Source organism: Mytilus californianus, unplaced genomic scaffold (genome assembly GCF_021869535.1).
Source record: "Mytilus californianus isolate M0D057914Y unplaced genomic scaffold, xbMytCali1.0.p SCAF_2, whole genome shotgun sequence".
NCBI lineage: Eukaryota > Metazoa > Mollusca > Bivalvia > Mytilida > Mytilidae > Mytilus > Mytilus californianus.
In genome coordinates this window covers 93194446-93207953 of record NW_026262668.1, presented here as the reverse complement: position 1 = coordinate 93207953, position 13508 = coordinate 93194446, and the positions used below count along the sequence as shown (strand labels likewise).

Sequence of the window (13508 nt, the reverse complement as noted above, 5' to 3'; positions counted from 1 at the left end):
ATAATATTATATAGTGTTAAGATCAATTGTCCTCTAATGATCCGATATCGTATATTATTATTTAGTGTTACAGGTAATATGTATTGTCCACAAACGATCGAAACATGAACGGATTATTATTACACTTTCTTCTACGTTTTTTGGTCTCTGGTGGGGAATTGTCTCATTGGGAATCATATTCCATCTTCTCATATTTATAAAATTAAAGAAACGGTACAAATAAAAGTTATGGATGTGACCCAGGTGAAGAAAGTACTGCCTTTCGGGTGAATAAAAGTATTGTGACTTACACATGTAGATCTTTTCTCTTTTCTGGTCGTATGTTACACGACCATGCAATTTTTTTTTCATTTGATATGATATCGAGTACCTTTACAATATTTTTAAAATGATAACCACCTTTCACATGAGGACTTTGTTTGAAACACGTGTAAAAATTAAAAAATACTGTTTTCAATATTTTTAATATACTAGAGAAAAAAACTGATTTTTCATTAAAACTGTAAAATACATTGTATGTCACGAATGGTTTGTGGTTAAGGAGCTAAATTTAAAAATAATTATATCAGTTGTTCTCAATTAAGTTCTCATTTGAGCTAAATGACATACCTTATGAATGGCATGTTTTATAAGTGAATGTCATTCAACATTTAAGTCAAACAGATTGATAATTCTGTTGATTATTTCAGTTACATTGTAAAGTTATATTTTTGACAGTTACAAAAATGATTTCATCTTTAAGTCACATAACACACTTTGTATAAACTTGATTTTCAATATGAATTAAAAAAAAAGGCTTAGAATAAATTTTAATGAAACATCAACTGACGGCTGAAGTTAGAAAAAACATTTTGATGCCACCGTTTATGTCCAATAGACTCTTTAACAATGGAAAAGCACAGCAATCGTATGATCAAGAATCTAAACTTATCCGGGTCTAGAAAACATAATCAAGCGAGTCTTGCTAGAAAACGCATTCAAATAAATATTTAAATATCTAACACTTAAACCAACTATTCTCAAATAACAAAAGAAGAGAGAGACGGGTCCCTTTATAAATGATATCAAGTAATGGGTACCCATTGTTTTCAACAAAAAATAGACTATATAATATCATCGCTATATCGCATCCATCTTAACACTATATGATAATACTATATAAATTATTATTATACCTCAGTATGTTTTTTCTAAATAAAAAAGAATGAAATATTTGTGCTATTTCATTCCACAGACTATTTGCCAGTCAATAGTTTCAAAGACTATTACCCTGGTTAATAGTTTCATCAACATATTTCCCGGATTTTTTCACACTAATTTTTCATTGGACAACAATGACGTCATTGACTATTATGCTTTGATTTGAGCACTTGGCAACGCGTTCAACTCTGAAATATCGTAAAGGGTATAACTTGTATGTGTCTGTCGTCGTAATTTCAAATTTACATGTATATTACTTACCAGAAGCAAATAAAAAAGAAAAAAGAAAAACTACATATTTTAAGATCTAAAACCAAACAAATGTATGGTATAGGACTGTCGTCGTCTTCATTATCTGTGATTGCTTTGGTATACGGTAATATATTTTAGCTAACATTTATTATATGCACGGGAATTATTACACAAGGATTCCTGGTCTTGATTACAGTAAATAAGATATTTACAAATACCACATGGGCAAAAGGAACCAAATAGTTCATCTTGTGCATTTTTAAGTGACTATTTGGGTGTTTTTTCAAAGTGGTGTATGTTAACTTTTTATAAAGTTGTTTTGTTCGGTATAATAAAACACTTAATGACTGGTTATGAGTGTAATAGCAAGTTTGTTGTCCCTTTGATACTAACTACTGCCCTCGTCTTCGCCTCGAGCAATAGTTGGTATCTCAGGGTCAACAAACTTGCTATTACCCTCATAACCAGTCAATAGATGTATAATATATTAACGCTATCGGATCGTCGGACAATACATCTTAAGGTAGATTCATGGTATACCGCCATCTTGGATTGTACAATCCCAGTACAAAACCGGTCTAGTTATTTGCCTAAATCTGCAAATTTGGAGACAGATTTACAATTTCTTGGTTAGACTGTTTATTTACGTAAATAAAAATTGGTGATTTATTGTAAAAGTCAAAATATTTAAACAAATATCAAATTTTGTATTTTTTTAATCAATTTTTTCAAATAAGCCATTTCAGGGAAGATAACTCTTTTAGTAAAAAATATATACTGGACTGATAGGGAAATTTTTATTTCTACTTGTAGCAAGAAAACAATTTCGGTGACACCACTTTTTATTTTTATTTTCTTAAAACATACTATAAAACCTATCTTCTCACAATTTATTTCAAAATTCTATCTCATAGATTTTTTTTATGCACACAAATGTGTTTTTTCATGAACAATCTAACCAAATTTAGGCAATTTTCAACGACTCATAGCTTGGAAAATAGCACAGTGACCCATACTTTTTATTATATTTTTGAAAAAAGCATAGTAAAATCTTCATTTTGGCAAAGTATAAGAAAATTCTATCTCAAGAAATATATACCTATAATCTACTTTAACAGTATTATACAATTACTGTCTTTTGATGAGGTAAATATGCGGTTTTATTGACTTTTGAAAAAATGATATTCACTGAGGCCGACGGCCAAAGTGAATATCAGTTTTTCAAAAGTCAATTAAACAACATATTTACCGAAACAAAGGACAGTTATTGTTTTATTCCATTTTCCCAGAGAAAAAAATGTATTTGATGTCAAATATTTACCAAAACCAATTGTATATCAAAGATTTTACCATAACGTTACAGTTAAAAGCGCGTGGCGTTCAGCGCGGTGAATATCACTTTTCTCCAGGTGAATATGCTTTTTTATTCAAAATCCAATTCATAAAGAGAAAACGTACTAAAATAATACCAATATGGAATAAACAATATTATCGCGAACGGAAACATCGTAACTCTATACAATATTATCGCTATCGGAACCATCTTAACACTATATAATATTACTTCTATCGGAACCATCTTACCACTTAATAATTTAATCGCTATCGGATTCATCTTAACACAATACTGTAAAAGTATCGCTATCGGATCCATCTTAACACAATACTGTAAAAGTATCGCTATTAGATACATCCAGACACCATATACATTAAACAGTATCGCTATCGGAAAATCGGAGGCCACAACATCTCGACAATATATAGTATTGTCGCTATCGGATCCATCTAAACACAATATGAATTATCGCTATCGAATCCATCGTTACACTATATAATAGTATCGTTATCTGATCCATCTTAACACTATACAACATTATCGCCATCGGATACATCTAAACACTATAAAATATTGTATCGCTATCAGATTCATCTCCACACTATATAATATTATCGCCACGGGATCGTCGGAGGCACTACATCTCAACACTATATAATATTATTGCTATCGGATCCATCTTAACACTATATACTATTATTGCTATCGTATCTATATTAACACTATATATAATATTATCGCTATCGGATACACCTTAACACTATAATACAATACTATCGGTATCGGATCGATCTTATCACTATTGTCGCTATCAGATACATCTGAACACTATATAATATTTTATCGCTATCAGATCCATCGTAACAATATTATACACATATTGACTGGGTATGAGAGTAATAGCAAGTTTATTGTCCCTGAGATACCAACTATTGCTCGAGGCGAAGCCGAGGGCAATAGTTAGTTTCAAAGGGACAACAAACTTGCTATTAATCTCATAACCAGTCATTAAGTGTTTTATTATACCGAACAAAACAACTTTCTAAAAAGACTACATACACCACTTGAAGAAAAAAAATGATCACATAGACATGTACAAGATGAACTATCAGGTTTTTTTCCCTGTGTGGTATTTGTCAATAATCTATATACTGTAATCAAGACCAGGAATCCTTGTGTAAAAATTGCCATGCATATGATAAACATTAGCTTAAATATTTTACCGTACACCAAAGCAATCCCAGATTATGAAGACGACGACAGACCAACACCATACATTACATGTTTTAGTTCTTAAAATATGTCTCGTAGATTTTCTTTTTCAATTGCTTCTGGTAAGTAATATATTAATTTGAAATTACGACAGATACATACATATTATAACGTTTACGATATTTCAGAGTTTAACGTTGCAAAGCGCACAAATCCAAGCAGAATAGTCGATGACGTCATTGTTAAAATTGAGAATGGAAATTGGGAATGTGTCAAAGAGACAACAACCCGACCATAGAACGGACAACAGCAGAAGGTCACCAACAGGTCTTCAATGCAGCGAGAAATTCCCGCACCCGGAGGCGTCCTTCAGCTGGCCCCTAAACAAATATATATACTAGTTCAGTGATAATGAACGCCAATGAAAAATTAGTATGAAAAAGTACGGGAAATATGTTTATAAAACTATTGACCGGGGTAATAGTCTTTGAAACTATTGATTGGCAAATAGTCTGTGGAGTGAAATAGCACAAATATTTCATCCTTTTTTATATAGAAAAAACATACTGAGGTATAATAAATAGTATTATCGCTATCGGATCAATCTTAACACTATATAGTATTATCGCTATAGGATACATCTTAATCGGAGGACAATACATCTTAACACTATACTATACTATCGCTATCTTTTCTCTTGCAGCCAAAAGAAAACTTTTGCAGATCAACGTTTTTTTAGACATAATTTGTGGCTAACCACAGCTCGATGCTTAGACATACCACTTAGTTCTTTATGTACTGAACTGTGTCATCATTTTACACTATACATGCCGTCTGTATTATCATTCATTGATTATTAATACATTGTAAAATTGTATTTCTTTTATTTTTTTATTTTTTTCACCTTTGTTAGACATGTTAAGACTGGTTTCAAAATAATAGTCAGCCCCTGGTTGGTTTATCTCTGCCTTAACCCAAATAGCAATAGTCGGTTACACACGCTGAGTGTTTTAACATGGGTTGTGTTCATAAGGGTTGGAGGAGTCAAGGAATTTGAGCCTCGCAACCAAAAGGTATACATAGTTTACAAGATCAAACGCCTCGGAGAAGTCTATTGTGTCATCTTTGTATGGTGAATCAACATATTTTTAAGATTGGTGTGACCTACATGCACTGCATACGTTTTTCCGAAATCCGTCCTGCATTTTGTTGGTGTGATGTAATTTAATCCAATTGGCAGAATTATTTTGTTTACTTGTTTGGCTTTCTTTTCTCCATTGTTTAATTTTATAGTTTCTCTTGCTTGCTCTTCTTCTGATGAAACTGTTAACGAGACAGTTATTTCCCCTTGTTTGACCGACAAACGAACACATACACCGACAATATACTTTTCTTATAAATAATCTATTATTATATAACTGTTTTACAAGGAACACTCTTATTTACAAAATACTATTCAAAGAGTGTATTACTTTTGTGTTTTATTCAATATTCTTTAAATAAAGGACAAGATGGATATAGGTTTTACCAATATTTATTTCTTAAAAGTTAATGCATTTGCAATGCTACAAACGGAGACAGCAAATGACTTTCTTAGTAACTAAATCCAAGTCTCTGGTGACAATAACTCGTTCCTTCTATGACAGTTAATAATATAGAGTACGACACATATCAGTTTTCTAATTACATGATATTATAAGCATCTTAAGTAGTCTGTTCAATACAAATTTATAATAACAACTAATGCAATAGTGAAATAACGATAAAATCACTTGATAATTATTAAAAACAGGAAAAGTGGGGTTAACTTCAATATGACAGGAACCGAACAATATAATCTAACAAGAATATGCTTCTATATGTCATTCTATATATATGTTACAGTGTTACAACTCTAGATTCTACTGACGAGGAAAGGTAACACTAGGCCACTGAAAGCTTAGTTTTTAGTTCAGTCTAGGTGGCCGAGTGGTCTAGAGCGCTGGACACAGTGCAGGTGGTGTTGTCTCGATATCCCAATAGCATGAGTTCGAATGTCAGCGCGGGAAGAACAAATTTGCGGAATTGTTGTGCTGATATTTAGAGTAATTATGAATATAATATGTGTTATCAGCTTCACTGGTGATCCAATACATGGATCTGTCGTAGAATTGTCACTTGTTTAGACGTACTTATCATATAATTATTTCTGTGACTGCATCTTACGATCCTTTACGACAGATAATTTAGCTAATCTGCAATCAATACCATCTTCATGCCTATATATATATCATGTACTGTGTTACAACTCTAGATTCTACTGACGAGAAACAGTAATACTAAGCAACCGAAAGTTGAATTTTTAGTTCTGTCTAGGTGGCCGAGGGGTCTAGAGCGCTGGACACAGTGCAGGCAATGTTGTCTCGATATCCCAATAGCATGAGTTCGAATCCCGGTGAGGGAAGAACAAAAAATTGCTTCCGCAAATTTGCAGATTTAACATTGTTGAGCTGATATTTAGAGTAATTATGTATATAAATATATATATACATGCAGTCTCAAACAACCCTCAAACGAAGTTTCTGATATTCCAGTATATAAAGTATTTCCAAATCATACCATAAGATTTGATAATACTGCGGTAATGCCAAGCTGGATAGATATTTCTTGAAGTTCTGGTTTACAAAATGTAAAAATATTCTTCCGGCGTTTTAATAATCATAATACAAAACTGTATACTGTATACATGTACCAATTTCAAACTCTCCCCATGTATATTGGTAAACTGGTGAAACACAAGACACTTAGAGTCTATAAAGTTGTAAATGAATGGAAAAGAAACAGTCAAATGGGTATCAAATGGGTATCACTCTTGTTTTCTCTTATTATTCATATGAGTCATACCAGCCTAAGAACAAAACTCACCAATGAACAAGAGGCTTCTAAGAACCTGAATTGCTTCCTGTCAAAAAATGAAATAATAGGAAAAACTCGAAAATTAGTCAAAAATCGTCATTTAAGGATGTAGTCATATCCAGTTTAGGAATATTTGTCAAATGTTCGGACTCCTTTGGTTTTTTCCTACGATAAAGAGTAAATTATTTTGCCCCATATCACTCACTTTAAGTTTTCTTTTCATAGGAGACTTCAATAGCTCATAAAAGATCATTAACAAAATTTAAGCAGATTCTAGATTTCTTTTCTTACGATTTGAGACCGAAATAATGCCAATGCTAAATATTAGGTAAAGCTAGAGTCAGCCTTTTCCCGCCATTTTAAAAAAAAATCAAATATCTCGAAAAGGAGGGTTCCATAACCTATCAATATTTTTTAGCTTATTTTGTTCCTTACCTAATGCTCTTCTGATGTATAGTATCAATTTTAAATTCTAGATTTTATTAATGTCACCTGACTACATCCTTAATGGTAATTACTCATATACGGGTTCATGATCCAATGGATTTGGTCATCATGGCAATTTTTTAGATCTTGTATTGCTGATGTGTTTTGCTGTTTATATTAGTTTCTACCTATCTATTATATTTTTCGACATAAAAGACAAAAACTAGAAAATTATGTTAAAAGAGGTGTAATTTCGGAGTAGTGACTCCCATAAGAAGTCAACCAATGGTTTCTGTCATAATAACATGATTGTACATCTTCTATTATAATTGCTAATAATTTTTTTTGCTGGTTCAGTTTCTACATATCCTTCATAGTCTACGAGATAATTGGCTAATACTAAAAAAAAAGTCAAAATTGTCTTTTTAGGGCACTAACTACCATAATAAGTAATTCAAATGTTTCGGTCATAACGGCATTTTTATAGATCTTGATTACAAACTGATATTTTTTTCATTTTTCAGTCTCCAACTATCTATTATAGTTTTCAAGATAAAGGGAAAAAACTCGTAAATTAGTAAGAATAATAGTAATTTAAGGGCAATAACTCCTTTAAAGTGTCATTCAATGGTTTCTGTCATATTGGGGCAATTTGTAGATCTTGAATTGTTGATCGTTATTGCTGTTAATTTACAGTTATAACTAATCTAATATAGTTTTCAAGATATTAAGCAAAAACTAAATAAAAATCGTCAAAAATCGTCATTTAGGGGCAATAACTTCTATAAAGAGTCATCTGATAATCTTGGTGGAAATCGGTATGAGGTAGATCTTGACATTACAAGCATGTTTACCCTTTATCTGTTATGGTTTTCAAGATATAATAAGTCAATAAATGCATTTTACTCTTATGTTCTTTCTTAAGTCTTGACAGCCATGCCAGTTGTTTGGCAGGATAAAAAAATACAAACTTTATACAACATATCATAAGGATCAAATAAAATTTGGTTGAAATAAGGATCATTCAGATAAAGTTTGGTTGAAATTGATCCAGTGCGGTTTCAGAGAAGAAGTCTCTGAAAAGTTTACGACGACGACGGATGCCAAGTGATGGCGATTACTCACATAGCCCTTTGAGCTAGGAGACTGCTAACATGATAATCAATACAACATAGATGTTACAACCGTCAACCAATTACATCGTCAGTTAGCAACTTTGATTTTCTTCATTGTGGGGCATCAGAACCCGTTGTTGATGGCGATATAGTCAGTGTACTTACCAGCTTTTCGTTCTCGTCTTCTATTTCTTGTCTAGCTGCTATGCAGTTCCGAGTATCTATGAACGTCTTCCGTTGTGACCTCTGCGTTACATTGTGAATAAAAACACCAGCAACATTTACACACAGAAACAGAATAGCGTTAGCTCCAATCTAAAAATATTCAATTAAATCAGATGAGCTGCAACATTAGAACCTTGTGAATTTAGTAATGAATTCTTTACAAATAAAAGCAGATATTTTATTATACCACAGCAAAACAATTGTAACTTACTGGTCAGCTTGCTGGTCACTGATGTTTCAAATGTATGATTAGTATTTAAAATCGATCGTGTGTATAGAAAAGAGGTAGGTATTGGTACCACTCTCTTTAATAAAACAACTGAAATAACTCTGATTATACAATAAATACATCCATGTATAAGATCAGGTTAGCCAGACCAAGTGCATTAAACTCTGATTATACAATAAATACATCCATGTATAAGATCAGGTTAGCCAGACCAAGGACGTATATTAGTTAGTTATACGTCCTTGGCCAGACCAAGTGCATTAAACTCTGATTATACAATAAATACATCCATGTATAAGATCAGGTTAGCCAGACCAAGTGCATTAAACAATGTTGTATTTTTTTAGATAATGTATAAACATGTATTTCATTTATTAATGCCATTTCATAACAATGGCATTGTATCATCATTCCGGTCCTTATTTCTATTCTCACCTTGTCTACTTTAAAGTCAAATCTTTTAACCGATGTTAGAGCAAGTTAACGACTTAAATATACAAATATAACTATCGTCATTTTAAGTTTGATTAAATCAAAATATGTAAGGGGAAAATTATTAATAAAATTATTAATTCTGCAACAATTTAAATAGCACTTAACAACTGCAGCTTGACAAAATCTCAGATTTTCTCAGCATTATTGTTAACACTTTTCATTTACAGTCAATATTTCTAACTTCTAGTTTCGATCAATTCTCGTATAACTTCTTGTAAAATTGGTTCCTGTTCTTAATGTAAATGTAATATTACACACTGAGCGTTAAATACCAGACCATCAACCAATATTTCCTTAATAAAATTTCACATAGTGGGATTTTCGATGTTTTATTATTATTTCTGATAATAAAGTAGTGTGGTGATGCTTATCACAATATGAGCAATAAAATGTGTGACGCGAGGTATGCAGCTGTTATACGCTTACTTTGTTAATTATGATATGCTGATTAATGTCTGCCAGGTGCTCTTCAGAACTACAGTATTTGATTGAGATATATTCCAAGTAAAAATGACACTGTATATCATATTTCGTTTCATTTTAATTTACTGAATCAACTAGATATTATTGTAAGCTTGGATGCCTAAATAAATATCGTTCTACACGAAGATAAAGTTGGTCTATCGGTAATAATTTTATGTGAAGATACTTTTACATACAAAAGGTTCTATATCTGTCATATAATATACCAAACATTCCTACATCAATTCTAAATTTTAATAAAAAAAAAAAGACAATGGATTCATGCACATACACGAGTCCATTATAAATCAAATTGTTTGTCTCGTAATTCAAACCCTACACATTATAGATGCACTATACATAAAAGCGTATACATCATCTCGGGATATTCATAACCCAGACAATATTGCATGTTTTCATATTTATATTTTTGCCAATTTACATGTCTACTTAGCATTAGCCTATATCTGAGAATGACATGTCCATTAATGTATTGGTATATGAAATGAAATATCAATTAGTCTCTTCAACATGTGTCGAGACTCTGGCAACCAGAGGTACATTTAGGCATGTAACACGACATTACGTCGATATAGTCCATTAGAACTTCTAGATCACACTCAATTCATTTCTACATGTTAATACCACGTTTAGGCTTCATTGGAAAATGGTTATTTCAATATTTAGACAGCAATTTATAGAGTATGTTGAGATGTTGATGTGTTATTTCCGATTAAACGAAGTTCTTCAATGAACAGCATGATTGTTTTAAGAACCTATGAACAATGAAACTTTTAGCTCATGCAGGAAGTATGGTATTTTCCCTAGCAACTGAATCAGAGGAAAGGGGTTTCCGTAATTTATTTTAGGCAATAATTATATTCAGCAAATGTATGAAACTAATCAATGGCGGGTCTGGGTTATATAAATGAAGGAAAGGGGGAAGTGCATCGGAAATTTCCGGATAATTCGAATGAAAAATGTTATTGATTTCAATACAACACATGCATGTCAAGCTTTATTGTCAGCTATAAATCGCTACCGAGTCTAGAAAAGTTTCGAATAAGTTTAACAGAGATTAACGAATACCCATCACCAACGCTTGATTTCTAAAATGACAAAAATTAAGGAATAACTAAAAACAACCAATGAAGTCTAGGGACAGGAACATAAACATGCGACGGCTTAATACTAATGTGAACAGTTCCTTTTTAATCTCGACTAGTGGAATTATAAAATATACATCTAAGAACGTACAACAAGAAGAAACGTACCGAAAAATTATTTGACTTTGTTTTCGACTTATGAGTTTGAATAACCCATTGGTATCTTTCGCATCACTTCTTAACTCTGTATAATACCGATATATAGAGATAACAAAGACATAACTTACCAAAAACCAAAATCCAAGAAAAAAATGAACTTCACATGGTCCACAAAACCTGACTTGTTAGTGACACAATCTGTAGTAGAGTGTGAAATCAGTTTTACAAGCGCAAAATAAAATCCGCCTTGAACTATCTAGACCATATGTCGTAGAGTAAAGCACAAGATAAAAACTTGCACCGTCTAGCTTACCAACAGAATGACCACCAACTTGAACAGTCAAGCTTACCAACAGGATGACCACAAACTTGAACATTATAGCTTATAACAGAATTACCACTAACTTGAACGGTCTAGTTTACAACATAATTACCACTAACTTGAACGGTCTAGCTTACAACAGAATTACCACTAACTTGAACGGTCTAGCTTACAACAGAATTACCACTAACTTGAACGGTCTAGCTTACCAACAGGATGACGACTAACATGAACAAGGAAATCATGGACGGCACATAACTTGAATCGTGCTAGCTTTTCCATTAAGCTAGCTTACGTAGCCACAACTGCTAGTTGAATACTACCGACCAAGAAAGCTAAATAATAAGGAACCGCATTCCTATATTACAAGTTAAATGAAGTCTCCTCATCAATTTTATTTCGTCTAAAACTCGTCAGACTATCATTTTAATTGAATTGATTAGTTCATTAACAATGTAGGTAGAGAAATACTGTCTTAAATTATTTATTTTACATGCTGATGATGATGGATGGCTGCTTAACGTCCAGTGGCAAATTAATATGCATATTCAGGACGGGAACATGTTAATGTAAAATAAATATTACCCTGCTTTGTACTGGACCGACACGCTGAGAAGAATTAATTTTTAACGTGCTATACCCCCACGACACTTACCAAGGAGGAAATCCTCTGGACAATCATAGGTCTGCTCTATGTTTCCTTTGGAACTTCAACCAAAGATGAAGAACTGGATCTTCCTTCACTGTATTAGGTACCTAAACTACATAAGTTGCCTTACAACCAACGTTATATTGCTTCCAAATGCTTCTCGAAACCTTGTAAAAAGTCACTCTGATTCAAACAAAAAATTCGTAAGGGTTCAGCGGAACCCAGTGTCTCGCCTACTTTTGCTGTTATCTATGTTTTCAGTGTGATAGGGGAATGCACATAATAGATTTACAGTTAATGAAATAAAACGTTTGAAATGTATGGAAAAAGTTATGCTCGTAAAAATGAATACAGTATGCAATCAAATCTATAGATTTATAAAAGAGTTTAAACATAAATTTATTGAATGAACAAATGATAAAGAAGATAAGTTTTACATTGTTTGATGATTTATCCCTTAATTCAGACGACGACGGAATGTAGGATTGCTATGTCAACAAAAATGGGGAAAAAATACTAAAAATTTTCCTCTTGATACTATCTTTTGATTGTAAGAAGCTTCTGTCCAAGTTTGGTAAAAATCCAGGATGGTTTATGAATCTAATAACTGCAGACTGTATGTAATGTTAACTGGAAGAAGTCCATTTATAAGTAATATACGGAAAAACAGGAAATAAATTTTTACAAAATTTCCTTCTAGATACTAGCTTTTGATCATAAAAAAGCTTCTGTCCAAGTTTGGTAAAATTCCTGGATAGTTTAAGAAAGTTATTAAAATTTTAAAAACATTAACCACAGAATGAATGTAATGTTAACTGGCAGAAAAACTAAGTCCATTTATAAGTAAAATACGGAAAAACAGGATTTTTTTTTTACAAAATTTACTTCTGGATACTATCTTATGATCATAAACAAGCTTCTGTCCAAGTTTGGTACAAATCCAGGATAGTTTAAGAAAGTAATTAAAATTCTAAAAACTTTAACCACAGAGTGAATGTAATGTTAACTGGCAGAAAAACTAAGACCATTTATAAGTAAAATACGGAAAACAGGGTTTTTTTTATACAAAATTTACTTCTGGATACTATCTTACGATCATAAACAAGCCTCTGTCCAAGTTTGGTAGAAATCCAGAATAGTTTAAGAAAGTTATTAAAATTTTAACCACAGAGTGAATATTTGTGGACGCCGCCGACGTCGACGACGCCAACGACGCCGACCACGCCGACGGAATGTAGGATCGCTATGTCTCGCTTTTTCGACAAAAGTCGAAGGCTCGACAAAAATTCTCTGAAACTGACATTATCAAGATGCTTGATTTCTTGGTTGACAACATTGAACATATTTTTACGTTTGGAGGACGTGGTTTTCAACAAACAATCGGTATTCCCATGGGAACCAACTGTGCTCCTCTTCTTGCCGATT

The 13508-nt window shown here is 32.4% G+C and overlaps 1 protein-coding gene across 1 annotated transcript in view; it reads right to left on the bottom strand.

Moving 5' to 3' along the window:
• The window catches only part of LOC127730412 (adenylate cyclase type 1-like), a 92512-nt gene that overhangs the window by 66377 nt on the left and 12627 nt on the right, over positions 1 to 13508 (bottom strand). The window contains exon 2 of the mRNA XM_052238814.1: positions 8602 to 8751. Within this exon, the coding sequence (XP_052094774.1) occupies positions 8602 to 8751 (150 nt within the window). The remainder of the gene's footprint in view (positions 1 to 8601; positions 8752 to 13508) is intronic.